At 39.8% G+C, this 18144-nt stretch overlaps 1 protein-coding gene across 6 annotated transcripts in view; it reads right to left on the minus strand.

Moving 5' to 3' along the window:
* TRA2A (transformer 2 alpha homolog) overlaps positions 1-17298 on the minus strand; it is a 31339-nt gene extending 14041 nt beyond the window's left edge. For 2 of the 6 annotated variants that reach the window (XM_043965742.1, XM_043965740.1), the window contains exons 1-2: positions 17096-17298; positions 2548-2681 (exon numbers count right to left, since the gene is read on the minus strand). In XM_043965742.1, coding sequence (XP_043821677.1) covers positions 2548-2681; positions 17096-17131 — 170 coding nt within the window. In that variant the 5' untranslated portion in view covers positions 17132-17298. The remainder of the gene's footprint in view (positions 1-2547; positions 2682-17095) is intronic. The other 4 variants (XM_043965738.1, XM_043965737.1, XM_043965741.1 and 1 more) reach the window with 3 other exon arrangements.
* Between the last annotated feature and the right edge of the window lie 846 nt (positions 17299-18144).

Below are 18144 nucleotides of genomic sequence, written 5' to 3' on the forward strand. Positions count from 1 at the left end.
TGACACTGAAGATTCATTTCAACTCCAACATTCTCTAATTTGATAATGCCAATATGGTATTCAAGGACAGACTGCTTAATTAAAATGTACAGCCATGAAAAACTTGAGGTCTAAAAAGCTGAGTCACACAGCCAGTTAGGGACAAGTATTCCATCATGGACATGTTCTTTACTGCAAAATAAAAGGCTTCTTATCTAAACATCTACTACCTAAGTTTTAAAGAATTCTAGTTTGTGTTCTTCTATCAAATCTTTAAGGTAAATGAATGGAATCACTTTTACCTGTACGAGGCAGGCAGTAATAAGCTGTTAATTCAAAAGTTTTGGAATGTATATTTTTATGGAAAATTTATTATTTTCTGCTTTTTTTCCTTAAGCAGATATTTTAAACTCATTTCTTGAATGAACTCTTTAAGTAGGTGCATTCTCTAGATGGCTGCAACTTTGGTTTGCTTATAAAACATGAGATGGAGCTGTCCAAAAATTTTATCATGTACTTAGCCTGAGAAAGGGAAGAAGGAAGATGAGGGGAGAAACCAATCTATCAGAATGAGTATCCATAAAACAGTTGCTGTTATAATTAATTTCTCCAAGTTTAAAAGGTTTTAATAATCACACCCCTTATTCAAATGACCATTTGTGCCCTTTTTGGCTTCCTGGCTTCCTTTGTTTTTGCAATCTCAGGTTCCCATTATACACTGTTAATCAAGAATTGTGTTCTTTAAAATAAGCAATTTCTAAAAGTGAATGAAGTTCAAATACAAAGTTTCCCTAAGTCCCTTTCCTCTATGTTCAATATATAAAGTATTGATATCACTATACCTCAATGGACTTGTTGTTTTATTAGAATCAGTATTTTCTGCATTAATGCACATCATAGTTCACACTCATGTCTTATCTTCACAGATCATATCCATGTTCTCCAATAGTTCTCTGGAGAGGACCCAATCTATGGACCAGTGGCTTTTGTCCAGGTGTTTTTACATTTTATAGGCTACCCATACAGCACACAGGCAACTGTCCATCTGTTATTGTCACCAGCCCCGCAGAGTGAACAATCCCATCACCTTTTCTCATCATGTACTTCAGAATGACACTCCTCTCTTATACCACACCTAGTGCAACAGGCTATCACTGAAAACATCCTACAACATACTTATATATCTGCTCTGAGTTTCTCCATTTACCTTTAGATTATTGGGGAAAAATTCTCTCTCTGATGCTCCCCACAGAGTCAGAGGATTTGGGTTGACATCCCGCCTATTGATGTTTACTACAGTTTGCACAGCACTGGACAAATCACAAACTCCCTAAGCCTCAGCTTCCTTGTTAATAAAGTTGAGAGAATTGGATTACTTGGCTTCAGGGGTCCCTTACCCATGTAGGGTCTCATGAGCTTCCTCAAACACTACTTCTGTTACAGCATCACTCCTCTGCTGAAGAGGCTACAGCAGGGTCCCATCTCTTCCCAGCAGGAAACCTACGAGGTTCTTAGCAGCCAATCCCACTATTAACTGGCAGTAATTTTTATTTGCTCCATTTCCAACCTGGAAAAGATTTCCCTTCCCTTAGAAAACCTAATAGGACTCACCATGATGACACCAGACTTGGTGAGGTCCCCCAATTACCTTGGACCACAACAACTCAGAACCCCAGAGCTCAAGCTAGAAGCCTCAGCTGGGATTATCGGCATAAATCAAGATGCCCAGCATGGGTCCCTCTCTCAAATTTTTCTTCTTGGATCTTTTTGCCAACAATCTTTAAACCTATGTCAGTGTTCACTGGAAGATACTACTTTAGTTTTCTTACAAAACAAGAAATTGTAAAAATAGAAAAAAAAATATCTCATTTTAAAAAATTGAACACATTCAAATTAGTATGCTTTTACCTAATACAATACTCTCTGGTGTTTCAATTATTTGTTTGTTTAAAAAAAAAAAAAGAATGGCTCTTCCTTTGTACTCTCCATTAACACTGACCAGTTTGCAACTCAGACAACCTGGTGACACTTCTTCCCAAACCTTCCACTGATGCTGAACTTGGCAGGACTAGTTTAACCCAAAATTCAAAACTCCTGAGCACAAGAGATCTGCTGGTATTAGCTTCCCCAAAAGCTGGAACTTCCAATATGTGCTATCATATATTCAGGACAGTTCTCTCTTTGTAAACAGCAGAAACTTCCTAGATATTTGATAAATGAACGAGAAATTTGAAACTGCATAAAATATTTCAGGAGTGCAGGTTAAGCGTAATATAGTTAAGTAATTCCAGCGAATCACTCTGATACCACTTTATAAAGAAATATGTAACAGATAAATAAATGTCCTTTTGACTACAATCTCATATTAGTTAGGCAAAGGCATTATCACGCTGTTATTTCTATGCCAAGTATACACACTTAAAAAGGGCTCAATTTGATAAGTTCAACAATTTTAGGCATCTGCAATCGAATCAGAATTAGTCAAAAACAAAACAAAAAACCTCCCACTCTCCCCCAAATCAACAAAAATTAAGGAAAACACCCTGAGTACAACTCCAGTACACTCACCTGGATTTGGATCTTGATCGAGAGTGGGATTCGGAATGTTTAGAAGCCCTTGATGGACTACGAGATCCTGACCTGCTCTCGGATTTTACACGAGCAGGACTTCCCGCTGGAGATTTTGACTGAGAGCGAGACTCCTAACAAAGAAGACAGTATTACAAATGGCAGTGGTCATGTAGATGCCTAACACCTAACATTTAAGTACCGTAATTATATTATATTGATTGCTCCTGAAAGACAAATGGTTAGGCAACACCCTCCAGAAAAAAATTTCAGCTCATTAATAGCCCATTGTTAATACTGCATACTGTCCTCAAATAATTCCCTACTTGAACCAGATCACCAATTCGCTATTAACTAAGCAATCATGCAAATTCATCTACAACTTGATCATACAGACACTGGAACATAAACCATACATTTACTTAACCTAGGACCCATTCATTCTTCCAGATTCTTTTAATTCTACTTCACTCGTGCTTTCTACTTTTCTTCATTCTTCATTGAGTTTTTCCTTTTTCATACTTCGTGTATTCTTCCCCAATTCAAACAATTCATAATAGCCTTAAAAAAAATTCAAGTGCTTCTATCTGACCAATCTTCTGTTCAATTTTTTCCCCCATTCAATTTTAATTTTCTGATCTTTAATACTTTTCATTAGCCTTCTTTTATCTTGATTTATCTTCCACATTCTTGGAAAAAACTCTTCAATTTCTTCACGAACATTAACCTTAATGGAAAAAGAACATTTAGTATATTTAAGCACGTGGGGATTATAAAACTCTGCTGGAGTTCAGAATGTTATCTACCAAATGGAAAAGCCAGCAGGTAAAGTGCAAATAACTATTTTATAAAAACAGTTTTTAAGTCTTTAAAATTGTTTAAGAATCTAAATTTTAACAGAATTTACTGAAGAATTCTAAATGCTTTTACCATATTCAAGTCACCCTCCCTCCCCTTTCAGATTTCATCCCTAACCTTTATCTGGAATTTCCCTGAACACTAAAAAGTGCACATAAGTCAATACTACAGGCTAATTATGGGATTTAAAGATATTAGATTTTTGGTGTGTCCCTAATAGGTTTCTACTACTTCAATATCTCAGGAGACTTACTAACCTGTAAGTAAGCTCTGGCTGTGCCCAGTTATAAGATCAAATAGCTTTTAAATCAAAACATCCTGGTCAGAATTGTTTGCATTCACCTCTCCAGATCCACACATGATAAAGAAAGAGTCATTCTGCTACTACCACTACTTGCACCAGACCTATCTAAAGCCACACTCTAAAAGCTACATGCAGAGGTTCAATGAGGCCCAAACTCTAGCAAAATTTCTGGCTAACTCTAAAAGTCCCCAATTATAACTACTCTTAAAAACACTAAGCTGGGTTAGGACTCATTTTTAAAGCAAAACATCCTCATCAGAGCACGTACCTACCTATCCAGACCTATAGAACAGTAGTAATATTACTACCACCATTTGAACATACCTATCTGAACTCACATTTTATAATATATATGCAAAGATTCAATTTCTAATTTTATTAAATTAATACTTACATATTAAAAACATTTGATCTATATTGACATAAAATGATTGTTGTAGCAAAGTGAGAAAACAAGGGGAAAAGGCAAGGAATTTCTAAGTCTTTGCTGAAAACTCCATTTTGAAAACTGTCAGTGGTGTTTGTATACAAAAGCAGACATCTTTGTAATACTCTCTTTACTAGCTTTTATTCAGAGTGGGCATATTGCAGAGATAGATGCGTATAAATCCAAACTTTGCAAAAGTGACTTAAACTACTCCAGGAAGTTTATTTAAAATAATCCTATACTATATCCTTTTGTGTAATGCAAAATCCCTTTTAAAAGGGATATTAGTCTTCTGTTTAGGTCTGCTTTTTTTTGTTGTTGCTGTTAAATTCAGAACATATCTAGAATTAAGGGCATCTGGGCCATCTTGTTTTAATTATTCTCTAGCCCCATACACATACCTCTGAAATGAAATTCTTATAAAAGAAAAAAAAATTAAGGTTAACTTTAATAGTTTTAGCCTTCTCCTTCAGAGAATACATATTACAATGTACTTCTCAGTTAATAAAATGAAAGAGGAATGGAAAAATTTTATCATTAAATGGCAATTTGGTTTCTCTAGTCTACGTAAGGTTTGAAGATTGGTGCTAATCATTCCAATTTAATAAAAATTCTATAGGCACTTGAGGCATGATTTCATGTTAAGACATGGGATCATCAGTATGTCTCTATTATGTGCCTCAAGTATGCCTTTCCCTTTATGAAGCTGTCTTTCTATATTTTTCTTTCAAGCTTTTCTTCTGATTTAACTTTAAAATTAGAGGGAAAATCAACTAAGTCCATAATAAGTTCAGGACAATGTTGTAATCAGAACCCCAAGGCCCTGATTTGAAAGTAATCAATTCATCAGTCAGTATCTATTACAATTGGCTAAAGGTAGTTATCATACTCTGAAGAAAATTTAAAAAAAAAAACAACAAATTTAGGTTTTCTACCTTTCCTTCTCATTTAATTACTTCCTTATTATAATAAATTTTCCACCTTGTTTCATATCCCCTATTCCAGTTCCCATAACCATGAAACGAGCATGGGTACAATTTCATTCACCAAAGTAGCAACACAGCCAGCATTTCAGAAACTAGGACTGACCAAAGAGCCACAGCATGCTGTGATGGACAGAAGGCTGGTCTAAGAGTTGAGAAGAGCTGAGGGATTCAAGTCCTGACCAAGAACAGGTAACATCTTAGTATTTCCTTGGCAATAACTCTATGACTATAATTTACAGGTAAGTTAACAATCAGTAGAGGGAGTTTCCACACCAGAATTCCATATGTGAATGGATCTTCCCCATCTCTAACCCCCTCAAAGCAGAATGGCTATAGTTTGTAAACACACCTCTTAAGCCTGAAGTCTCAAACGCTGGTAAATTAACTATGCTTGTGTTAAAAAAAAAAAAAGAAAAAAGTCTCTTTCCCTTCTGGTATACTTTCTTATAAATAAGATTCCTCAGCATAAAATTAGTTTTGTAGTGCTATTAGTCTCTTTTACATTAATGATATGTTCCAGGTATTAAAACTGTGTGCTTTAAACTATCTCCTGCAGTACTTTTGTTTTGTGCTATATGCCAGTGGTTCTCAAAATATGGTCGAGAGGTATTTGGGGGGGGGGGGGGGGGAGAAATGTCTATGAGAACAAAACTATGGTAAATATCAATAGATAGCCAGGGATGTGCTGGAGCCAGTTCCTAGTGGCTCATTGCTAAATATTTGGTGTGAAGGTTTATACTTTGAAACTGGCAAATTTAACCTTGATTTATTGTTTTGTTCGTTGTCTAGACTTAAGTGACAGAGAAAATGTTATTAATGAAGATTAAATTTAAAAGTGTATGATGTAAAAAAAAAAGTGTATGATGTGTTTGGAAAGCCAGTTCTTAAACATTTAGCAGCACAAAACTGGATTTAACCCACATAAAAGTTCTTTTTTTTGTGGGGGGAGGTCTCAATATTTAAAAGTATAAAGGGGCCATGAGACTAAAAGTTTGAGAATCATTACTACACCTAATTTATTTTTAAAATATAAATAAAATATATTTTATGATCCCAATTTCATACCAACACCATATACTTGCTCTCGGGGTCAATGGAAACCTTAAAGAAAACTTGATTAAGTATTTTTTTCAGTATTGAACAAATATTTTGCAATACTGGAAGTTAAATGTATAGAATTTAAAGTTAAACAATTTCTGATTATTTCATTCTTACAATTTGTGCGATGTATTTTTTTCTCTTCCCTAATAGGATAAAATTTTAATGACTGAATGGATATGCATCTTAGGCCATTATTTGTATTCAGGACCTCATCTTAGTATAGTTTCCATCTTAATCTTGCAGAAGGTTATTTAGTAACTGGAAAACTACCAATTTTTTTCCACTAGGATTACTGTGTTTAAAGCTATTAATTTAACAAACTATTATCTTAGTGACACTTTGAAATGTTTTAAACTCTAATTTTCATATCAAAAGTTCACTAGAAAAAAAAAAGCAATGGTGACTACTCAGCATTTTATCAGATAATAAAGTTTCACATAAAAATTTCTGACACTTAGAACAGATATGGAAGTTTGGCAGTGCTTCTTTAAAAATCCTTTTATCAACTTACTCTACCTACTTCATCTTCCTAAACCTCACATGCCAGCATGCTCCTTCCTTACCACTATGTTCATTTCAGATAGATCAACTTAAGTAACTTAAGTCCTGTTAAGTTCCCCTCCTAAACTCACACTACTAATTAGAAGCAGCCTTCCCAGCTTCCCAGCCACAGTAAGCTCTCCACTCTGACTGTTTCAAATGCTTCTAAAGGGTCCAACCTCACCTTCATCTTTCCCATTCCCTCCTTGAACTCAGAGCTTTCACAGCTGCTCCTCAACCACCCCAGGGCACACATGGTAACTTTAGCATTTAGTTACTCACACAGAAACTATCAACTTCTGGAAAGCAGAAAGTCTAGGTGATAATGCTTTTCATAGGGTACCATGGACAATGGTACTTAAATGCTGCTGCAACAGGTCTAGAAAAAAACACTGACATAATCAAACTTATTTTAAAAACCACCAAAACTCATGTGCCAAATGAAACAATATTTTGTGAGTGGCCTCCAGAAAAAGTTAAACAATAACTAGGTGCAGTAAGTATTTTTATCTTAGACAAGATAAAATACAAATAACTTTTTATAAAATGTATTTTAAAATTTTTCTTCAGTACAAGTTTGTTACTGTTTAATATAAATAAATGGGTTTAATTTAGTTCATACTGGGTTAAGCTGTTCTGAATAATGAAAAGCTGTGAAGCTTTAGGTGTTTTTCATTAAATTTGCAGAAACAATTGGACCACAGTAAACCTTCTATTGAAAGCTAGTGATAATCATCCTTCTAATCTAAACAACCAACAGATGAAATGGTCTTAATTTGAAATATTTTCCTAAGACAAAGATTCAGAATGTTAATAGTTAATAAAAATCCAATTAAAAAAAACTAGTACATACATATGCATATATATGGTACACTGTGTGTGTATACACACAAAGATTTTTATGTCTAATGTTAGCCATCTCAAACTTTTGGGGTATGGGGGGAGAGTTGCATGATAACTGGGTGTAATATTTGAAAAGAATGGCAAGCTGTACATAGTGCACTGGCAATTTCAGGGCAATCCTCTGTTTTTCTATCCCATTTTGTTACGGAAATGATTGTTTTATTTCTTAAGTTCAGAATAAAATAAATAAATTTATTTTAAAAAACAACTAGAAGGGCCTTCTAGTTTTTGCTTGCTCTTAAAGAACTCCAACCTCAGGAAGCTGCTTTTATAAATGCTTGATTGACATTGTCTAACAATATTAAACACTATGCTGTCCAGTTGAAATAGATGGTCAAGTGGATGCTGTCACTTTTCAAATAAATTTATACTGGGTGTTCAGACTCAGCAGTAAAATTAAAAGAAATTCAAATCTACTGGAATGTTACTTATAGCATAGATATGTATTAAGAAGTTGATTATTTTAAAACTTAGGAATGCAAAAAAATCATTTATTATATATTTTTTAAAAAGGAATGTTCTGAATATCTCTCAAAAAATAGAACTACTATACTACTTTTTTTTTTTGCGGGGCAATGGGGGTTAAGTGACTTGCCCAGGGTCACACAGCTAGTAAGTGTCAAGTGTCTGAGGCCAGATTTGAACTCAGGTACTCCTGAATCCAGGGCCGGTGCTTTATTCACTGCGCCACCTAGCCGCCCCTAGAACTACTATACTAAAGTCACCTGAGCAATTTCCCTCTATAGTCTTTGACTGCCTTTAATAGGCGAAAGAGACTGAACAGCTGAGCTTTCTTTGGGTCAAGATAAGACAGGATATCGCTTTCTATCCCAAATAAGTATGTTCTTTTAAATCCCTTAGCTTATAAACTAAAAAGTCCCTGGCCCTACCTCTAGGATCCCATAATAGCTTATTTAAAGCAGAACCTACTAGAAGAGAATCCTTTCCAAAGAAAATCTTCTGTGTGATTCCTTTGATCATAAAGTGCGATCTTTTTTTCCATTCAGTATAACAGAAGAGCCACCAACTGACAACTGCATATTCCCTTTATTTTTTTAAAAAAAGGTTTTTTTTGAGGGCTGGGTCTGTCTCACTCAGGGTGAAAATACAAGGGCCACTTCACTAACAATTGTTGGAACCTTGCCCAGGGCCAAGTCACCCATCCTCAGGCTGCCCTAACTCCCCAGGTTCCCCCACACTGGTGACAGTGAGATCACCCAATGTTGTAATCCACTGCAGCTTGGAAATTCAGAGCTCAAGAAAGCTGGCAGCCTCAGCAGCCAAAGTATCTGGTATCATAATTAGGGGTCACCATGCCTAGCTTTTACTTGTCTTTAAAAGAATAATTTCTCAATTTATGATTCTGTAAATGTGAATTTCCTTTCATTAATCTTAGAGCTGTATGCTACATTTTACGTTAGGGTGAAATTTCCGGTGTACTAGTAAGAAATTACCCATTTGTTAAAATTGTGTCTGTTGGTTTATATTCTGGAGTTTGAAAAGAAGCAAGTTGTGAAAACAGTAGTCAAAGAATCATGATTGATGTCATAAAAACAGTATCATTTTTCAAAGTAACAACTTTGGGACTGGCACTTAAAGTGTAACATGAGTCAGAGTTACACGAATGTGACAACTCTTAAATTAGACAACACTTAAGAGTTCTACCCCTCGGGTAAAATCTTGAGCGTGTTTTCCAAACTCAGCAGTTAACTGCATCTTTAGTTGTTCTCAAAAGGTTAGTGGGGAATGAAATGACCGTGATTTTTAAAAAGGTGAACAAACATTAGGAAGTAATAGGAATTTAATGTGTTTTCCCAAAGAATCCAGAACTTTTCAAGTTCTCCCATTCCACTTGTTTTCTCTTATACTTGTTTTCACTCTGCTTAGACTCTGAACATTCTTCTGAATATTCTAAACTATAGTTCCTACAGAGTCAGGGGTCAGAACATTCCTCTTCTAATTTCAGTGTTTTATGCTAAAACCAAACATTAGGGAAACCAAGCATCCTACAAACAAAACAAACTCCAAAAGTCAAATCAACTGAGAAGGAAAGACTCCTACAGTCCATTTCCTTGTGCCTCTCCTAACTTTTCTCCAGTGTTGCCTGATTCCTGTTTCCATCTTAATGTTCCCACTCTGAGTTTTGTTACTTCTGTTAAATCCAAAAGATGAAAATCAGTCTTAAAAGCAACCAGTATAGGGGGCAGCTAGGTGGTGCAGTGAATAGAGCACCAGCCCTGGATTCAGGAGGACCTGAGTTCAAATCTGACCTCAGACACTTGACACTTACTAGCTGTGTGACCCTGGGCAAGTCACTTAACCCTCATTGCCCCACCAAAAAAAAAAAAAAAAGCAACCAGTTTAAAGAGGTAACTCTCTACATCCTGAGGGTTTTAATATTTTAAAAGAGGAAATGGAGTAACAAATGTACTTGATGCTGGGACACAGTTGCTAGCAAAACGTTTCCTCCCATTCTCAGGTGAGCTTTGGGAAAGTGTATGAATTGATAAGGGAGAAATGGAAGGATGAAAGGTTTCTAAGGGCACTACAAAACTGTCCTATAATAGGTAATTAATTTTATTTCATTTTTTAAAAAAAAGGCTCCCTTCCACCCACCATCCAGAGAGAACTCCTTTTGCATTTTTCTGAGGGCACCCATCCAGCCTAGGTAATTTTTTCCCCAAGCTACTGGGCTTAACCCTTTATTCAATCACATTTTGGAAAAAGGTCTGGGCATCAACACAGTTAAAAATATATCTCTGATATAATGCAAAACTATAATCCATAACTGAAACTTGCATCTGCTCCATTTGAGCTTCCTTGTTTTTCTACTGCCCTCTTCAAAATCTAACACTTTCTCCCTCAAAAAGAGGCACAAACTTTAGGAGATAAAGATCTTTGCCTTTAATGTGTTTTCAATCAGTGTATGTTACAAGGAAATGGAAGCATGGAGAGAGAACATTAAAACATCCCCTACCAAAAAGCCCATACAAATCCTGGTAGCCCTAACTGCCATAAATAATGGCACTTACAATTTTGAGACTATAAATAAATTAAACATAAGCTCAAACAAGCCTATTTACAGATTAGCAAATGTATCTTTTCACTTTTCCCAATGCCAGTTTGAAAAGTTGTCTAAAAAATAAACTTTTTTCAAAGTTGAAAGGATTAAGACAAGTTAGCTTTTGTAACGATTCGTGAAATTAAAACTGTAAGCCTTTCTTCTTCTTCTTATGATTATTATTAGTGGGGCAATGAGGGTAAAGTGACTTGCCCAGCGCCACACAGCTAGTAAGTGTCAAGTGTCTGACACCTAATCTGAACCCAGGACCAGTGCTTTATCCACTGTGCCACCTAGCCGCCCCCCCCTTCTTATTATTTTAAAATTACACTAGCAATTTATGATGAACACTGTAAAATAGTTTAAACTGATGAGTAGCTGGCACCTTTTTTTTTTTTTTTTTTTTGCTGTGGCAAGGACTGGACATCTCCCTATAACACTTCAAGCGACAAAGGAAAAGAAAACAAAATACTATTCCATTGCTGGCTTTAGCTACCACGATTTTCCTCCAGAAATACTGCTTCATTCTCCATCAGCTGTTTAAGTGAATTTAACTTATTTGTGCTCACTTAGTTGGTCAATTTGGTCGCTAAGTTACACAAGGGAATCAAGGCTGGCCATGGATGGTGGGGAGGGGTATGTCCCATGTAATTTATTGTCTCCTGATCCTGGCATTCAAGCTCCTCTTTAGCCAGGTGCCCACCTAGCTTTCCAACACCTTATTTCACACAAACTCCCTGTTTGCCTTCTTCCTTCTTTGTGACTTTCTCCAACATGCCTTAAAAAGGAGTCTTCTGAAACTGTCTGCTGAAATCCCTCCAAGATGCAATCTGGATATCATGAATTGGGTTTGCTTTAGGGGTGGAAGACATGAGCATTATTCACTCATCTTCGGAGATGACTGTCTAATCATTAGCTATCAATAAGTATTTATTAAGCATCTACAAGCCAAGACACTGTGCAAAGCTCTGGGGATACAAAAAGAAAAAGTAAGGTCAGAGCTACAGTATGCCTTTATGGGCATATGCAAAATAAGCACAATATAATTTTGTACTTATTACAACTTACAGCTAGAGGGATCAGGAAAGAGGCTTCAAGAAACGATGGTATGAGAGCTAAACTCTGAAGTATTAGGGATTCCAAGAGGCCAGGGAGTCTTAAGAGGTATAACTACATTATTTCTACTTGGAAATTACTATAGTGTTAAGAAATAAAAGGGATTAATCAAATTTAAAGTATCAGCCTCTTCCCTCACCAAACCTTAAAGGTAATTAGAAAAAAAATTTGACTTCATTACCCCATTTACTTTCTTCCTTCTTTTTAGTCATTCTAACTCTACTAGAAAAAGCTGGTAAAAGGAAAAATGAACATGGATTATCCGCCCCTGAAACTCTAACTCTGGTAAAGCAAAGGATTTGGGTTTGTCTTACAATCCTCTTTAAACAATACCTAAAACTTTTTCAACCAGTCCATTTCCTAAGATTCACCAGAATAAATAGGTATAAAGATGGAGAAGCAAAAATTTAATTCAACCTTTTTACTGTTTCTTAAAAAGGCATAATTAGTTTATTAAACTAAAATAAAAGTTACATTTTAGACTTGTGAACATTTTTTTAAAAAAAGGCTAACCTCCCACTACTTCAACTAATAATTTGTACTTAAATGAACAACTTAACATCCCTAGCCTCCTAGCTCTGAATACTTTTGACTCTCTACAGGCTATTTCACCTAGATTTCCTCCTGGATTCCTTCTTTTCTGTTAATGCCATAACTATTTTCCTGAATTGTTAGAAAAGCCTCACACAGCTCTCTATTCCCACTACCAATTCTTTTACTAAGTCACACGATCCTAAATCACACATTTCAATCCTGAATTTCTGTAGTAGGCTCCTTCCTCCCTTGAATCTTTTTTTTTTTTTTTTTTTTGCGGGGCAATGGGGGTTAAGTGACTTGCCCAGGGTCACACAGCTAGTGTCAAGTGTCTGAGGCCGGATTTGAACTCAGGTCCTCCTGAATCCAGGGCTGGTGCTTTATCCACTGCGCCACCGAGCCACCCCCTCCCTTGAATCTTTAATCCATCCTGCACACCACCACCAGCATGTTTGCTACACTCCTTTCGCTTTTGCTATGTTCTTTTCACTCCTCTCAATTCAAGAGATCAAAAAAACTTGACATTGCCTACCTGGACAGGGTCCAAACTTCCCAGCCTGCCTGCATTCAAAGCTCTCCATTATCTCACACCACCTTGTACAGACAACCTTTTCTTCACTACCACTCCTTTTCAATCTGGTCCCTTTATTGACACCTGACATTCCTTCTCCCTGACTTTCCAACTATCAAGATACTACCCAACCCATAGAAGGCTCAGTTCAAATTCCATCTACTAAGCAAAGCCTTCCCTAACTACTTGTAGTTTACAAAATAAGCAATATGGTATAGTGGTAAGAGCACTGGACTTCAAGCCAATAGACTGGGATTCTGTTTCCAACTGAGCCACTAACTGATTTTGTTTAGGATGCATTTTTACATTCTCTCTCTCTCTCTCTCTCTCTCTCTCTCTCTCTCTTTTAGGTTGTATTTTTAAAAACTACCTGAGCCAAGTCACAATCTCTCTGGATCTCAAGCTTCCATAAAAATAAGGGGAGTGGACCAGATATAAGGACTTGGAAATTTGTTGTACACCTAGGAACCAGCCCCAAACTTAAGAGCAGGAACAATTTTTCACCTTTCCTAAAAAACAAAAACAAAAACAACACAACACAACCAAAAAACAAAAAGTAAAACAAAAAAGTCTCCCCAAAGTAGGGACAAACAAGCATCTCAAAAAAAGTTTTGGAAAGGTCTAAAGGAGCTTCACACCCTGGACAAAAAGCTCTGATGCATCTGAAATCCTCACGTCCAGCGGCTCGCCCCCTTCCAGTTTACCCAGAGCTTAACTTGGAGTAGGCACTAAAAAGAAAACAGAGGAGCCTTCAGGCAGGTCTCCAGTGAGACTAAAGTGGAGCTGTCCAGTGCTGATAACAAAATTTGAACCCTAATTATTTGGGAAAAGATGTTTTTGTAGTTTCAACTAAGAATGTGAAGAAAATAACACTGTCAAGTCCTTGTCTGAATAACCTGTTTGGATCCTTACACCTCTTAAATTCTATGATCTCTTCATTTCCTGAATTCCTTCTGTACTTCCTCTATTCATCTGATTAGGTACTATTCTAAAACTGTCCTGTTTCCTTAAGATTAGAAATTCTTGTACGGACTACAGCACCTTGCTAAGTAGCTGCATAATAAATTTTACTCAATTTCTGATTGAATGTTTCAAAGGATAAACACATAAAATAAGTAATGTAGTTTGTAATAATTTTCAACCAACCATATTTCCCTTCCCAAAGAGCTTTCTTTCATCTCATCTTTCAAGATGAAAAGAACATTTTCACCTACAATGGGAAAATCCCAGCTATTATAATCAGCAAACTTAACATTCAAGCTGGTCTTAACAGCTCTGAAAAACCATGGGCGCATTTTATTTTGCTTTCCTTTTTTTAAAAAGCAAACTAATTTATCAATGAAAGTGGGAAAGCGCAATCCTTTTATTACCTTTGTAGGAAAAATATATTTAACCCAATAGTAAAAATACTAAATATTGTTAATGGTTTCTACCATACTTTTTGTTAGCATAAAAGTACAATGCTTCTCCATTTTTTTACCCTCAAAGGAAGATTTATTCCTTCAGTTGCCCTTTCAGAAAACATTGCCTTCTTGAAATATTAAAGCTCAAATCAGATGCAACAAATTATGCTGCATTATACAATATGACAAACCTCACAGTGTGCCAATTTGTGATCTGCCACTAAAAGAGCCTCTGTTGTAAAAGTATGTGGATTTTACAGGAAGTGCTAGTGAAAAACAGTCTAGTAAAAGGAAAAATAGCCAAACCTGAAAGTTTTCTGGTTTACTTCTACTTCACCTGTGATACCTCCCAAGCTCATTTTACTTTTATAGAAACCAGATTTCCATTTTAAAGCTATCCTTTAAATAATAGGAACAGGAACCCAACCTGTGGATTTCACTGGCCTAGAGAACTCTAGGGGAAACTCCCTGTACCAATGGTTTGTTCAATTGAACCAAAGTCTTGTTAGCCAGCTCTCTAGCCACATTACCTCTACTGTAACCTCCCACAAAATAGAACCACCTATGTGGTCCACTATCAAAAATAATGCACTAAAACTATAAAGGAATATAATAATAATTCACATTTATATGACATTTTAAAGAGTGTTTTGAAAAATACCTAGACATTATCTCATTTGATCCTCACAACAATCCTGTGAAGAGATGGCATACAAATTCTGACAAGAAAGGTGATTTTCAGCTTAGTGTTGTCACATTAAAATTAGAGTTGTATACAACTTATTCAAAGTGACAAAATAATTTTTTCTGTGAATACAAACAGACTGTAATAATGAAAATGGAAAAACAACAAAAATGTTTTTCATGTTAAATTTAGCCTGTCAATGATTATTGCTATTTTTAGCTAGGCTAAAATAGAAGGGTACATTATCTCAGGTCCTCTCACAAAAGCCTAGAAATTTATACCTTACTGAGAGGAAGATTTCTCTTCTCAATACAAAATGCTAAGATGAACTATTAAAGTTCTTTCAGAATGAAGCATTCTGAGTGTTTCTGTCATTGTTAATTACAAAGGCTGAGGGATGGGGCAAGGGTTTGAAGAAGGAAGTCTGGGCTTCAGGACTCATACTAAAAAATTCCCAACTTCTTTTAAAACAAATGGAAGCAAACATATAACCTAACTACCAAAAAAAAGTATTCTATTCTACAATGAGTAATGGAACACAACCATATAAAACTGATAGTTGCACAGTATAAGTAAAAATGTTAAATGAAAAGTCAAAAAGTAGAAACCGTTATATGAATTTGGGTTGGGTTTTGTTCTTAGGGGGATACTGGGTGCCACAATAATTTAAGCAAATTATTCTTGTGCCAGGCTCCTTTAAAATAATATTATTTCTGTTTTTTCAGAAATACTGTTGCTAAAAAACTTTTACAAAGTTTCTCAAAGGGGTCAATACACTACACCAAAATAACCAGCCAAAAATAATTTTCCATCTATGTATCAGAAACGGTCTGAATCATTTAACTATAAAAATGTTTTTAAAAATCTTCCTTTCTAAGAAACAAAACCAAACCCTGAAGGGACCTTCTTATTTGATTATGTTCCAGAAAGCTCAGTACAGCTGGGAAGCGTGGCCTGGTGTAATGGAAGGAGCCTGGGGTTGGAATTCCAGCTGTCACCAGTTGTATGACCATACACAGACAAGTTCCAATCTCTAAGACTCCGTTTCTGGGATTGTTGTGAGGAAAATGCTGAGGAAGCGCTAACTGCTGTGAGTTATTATTGTTCGCTGCCTCCCTCCAGTGAACACCTGAATTGTTTTTACCGTCTCCGGGAGAGGAAGCCAAGCCCCTCGGGCACGGCATGTGTTGCTTAGGGACTGTTTGGGCTCCTCCACAGGGAGAGCGGCTGAAACCCAACTCTGAATTCCCTAAGTTAGACTCTACAACTGGGGGGGGGGGCTCCCAAACGCTCGCTCGGGGGTCTCGCGGCTGCCAGCAGGTGAGCAAAGCCCGGCTTCTAGGGGGCTGTCACCGGTGGCGCGTGGTAGCCGCACACCCCGGCCGGCTCGGGTCCGGCTCCGCGTGGGGGGAGGGCCTGGCCGGGGGCTTTTCTCGAGTCCCTCCCAGCCCTCGGGCTCAGTTTCCTCCCCAGGGAAGGGTCCGCAGGAGCTTGGCGGCCCCTACAACTGCGCCCGCTTCTTCCTACGGGGCCTCTGGGCCTGGGCCCCCCAGGGGACCAGGGCTCGGCGAGCCTCCGTTTCCTCCTCTGTCGGGTGAAGGCCGGCCCCAGTGACCTCCCGGGCGGCCTCCTCTGTCCAGGGTGAGCGTCCCTCCTCCCAGGCCTCGAGCCGGGGGCCCGCAGGCTCTCACCTCCGCTGCCCTCCCCGCCCCACGAGGGCAGCAGCGGTTTGGAGAGCAAGGGGCCGGGCGGGGCGCGGAGGCGAGGGCCCCGGGGCCGGGGGGGGGGGTAGGAAGGGGCGGAAAGACCACCCCCGGCCCCCCGACCCCCCCCCCCAAGGGCCCACCGTCCCAAGCGGGCCTCGAGCAGTCTGAGCCCGGCCGCAGGCCGAGCCTCGGCCAAGCCGCGTTCTCCCCCCCCCCCATCCCCCCTGCCCGGCCTCGGCCCCCTCCCCCGGGGCGCCGCCCCGCCTCCGCCCCCGCCCCCGCCTCCGGTGCAGGCCGCGGCCTCGGCCTCCTCCGCCCGGGCGCCCGCCCGGCTCGCGCCGCTTTGTACTCACTCTGCCCTCGAAGTTGTTCTCCTCGACATCACTCATGTCGGCCGGGCTCTTCCCACCGGGGCTCCACGAGAGGCAGGGCTCGGCGCGGGGCCACACCGGACCGGACCGAGGGCAGGGGGCGGCGGTAACGGCCGCTCCGCTCCCGCTGGCTCCCAGGCTCGAGCAAAATGGCGACCGCCGCGCCGCCGCGGCCTCCTGCTCTCCTCACCGCGCGCGCCGAGGGGCGGGGTCGAGGGAGGGGCCCGGGCGGGGCATGCGTGTTGGGGGCGGGACGGGTGCTCGGCGTCGCGAAGCCCCGCCCAGGGCCCGCCTCCCCGTACGGAGCGCGTGCGCATGTTGGCCCCACCGCCGGCGGCGGCATTGTGCGGCTGGCGGGGGAGGCGCGAATGGGGCGGGGCTTCGAGAGCGTTCCGTCCCGGCCCCGCCCGGAGCCGCCCCTGACTCCGCCGCTACGGGGCGGGGAAGGAGGAGGAGTTCCTGCGCCCGGTTGTCCAAGGCCGGCCCATCGCCCGCTCTCCGCTGACCTCGGGCTTCGGCCCTGCCCCTCTTGAGGCCCTTTCCTCTCTAAACCAGGGGGTGGGTGCGGCAGGAGCGCAGTCAGTCCATCACAGACCCCTCTTAGCTCCGACTCGAACCTTTTCCCGGCCCCTTTTGGGGCGCTCTCCCACCCTCACTCCGTAGCTCGCGGGGGTTGCCTCTCGTCCCCCAGGCCGGAGCGGTCCCACGCGGGCAGGGACCACACCTCGCCTTCCTTGTATCTCCCGGAGCAAAGACTAAGTGCTAAGTGCCCCCGCTGCGCCCCGGGACACGCCCCCCGAAACCAAAGCCCTCCCCCGCCAGATTGCTGTTGGGTACTGTGACTCCCAACCGGAGTGTTTGGCCATTTCCTTCTCTGTCTCATTTTAAAGATGGGGAAACTGAGGCAGGCGGGGGAAGTGACTTGACCAGGGTCACACGGTTTGGCCATGTCTGAGGACAGGCTCAAGATGAAGGCCCGGCGTTCGATCAAATGTGCCACCTGGTTATAGAGCTGGCCCTTCAAACGAAGG

Source organism: Dromiciops gliroides, chromosome 5, assembly GCF_019393635.1.
Source record: "Dromiciops gliroides isolate mDroGli1 chromosome 5, mDroGli1.pri, whole genome shotgun sequence".
NCBI classification, from domain to species: Eukaryota; Metazoa; Chordata; class Mammalia; order Microbiotheria; family Microbiotheriidae; genus Dromiciops; species Dromiciops gliroides.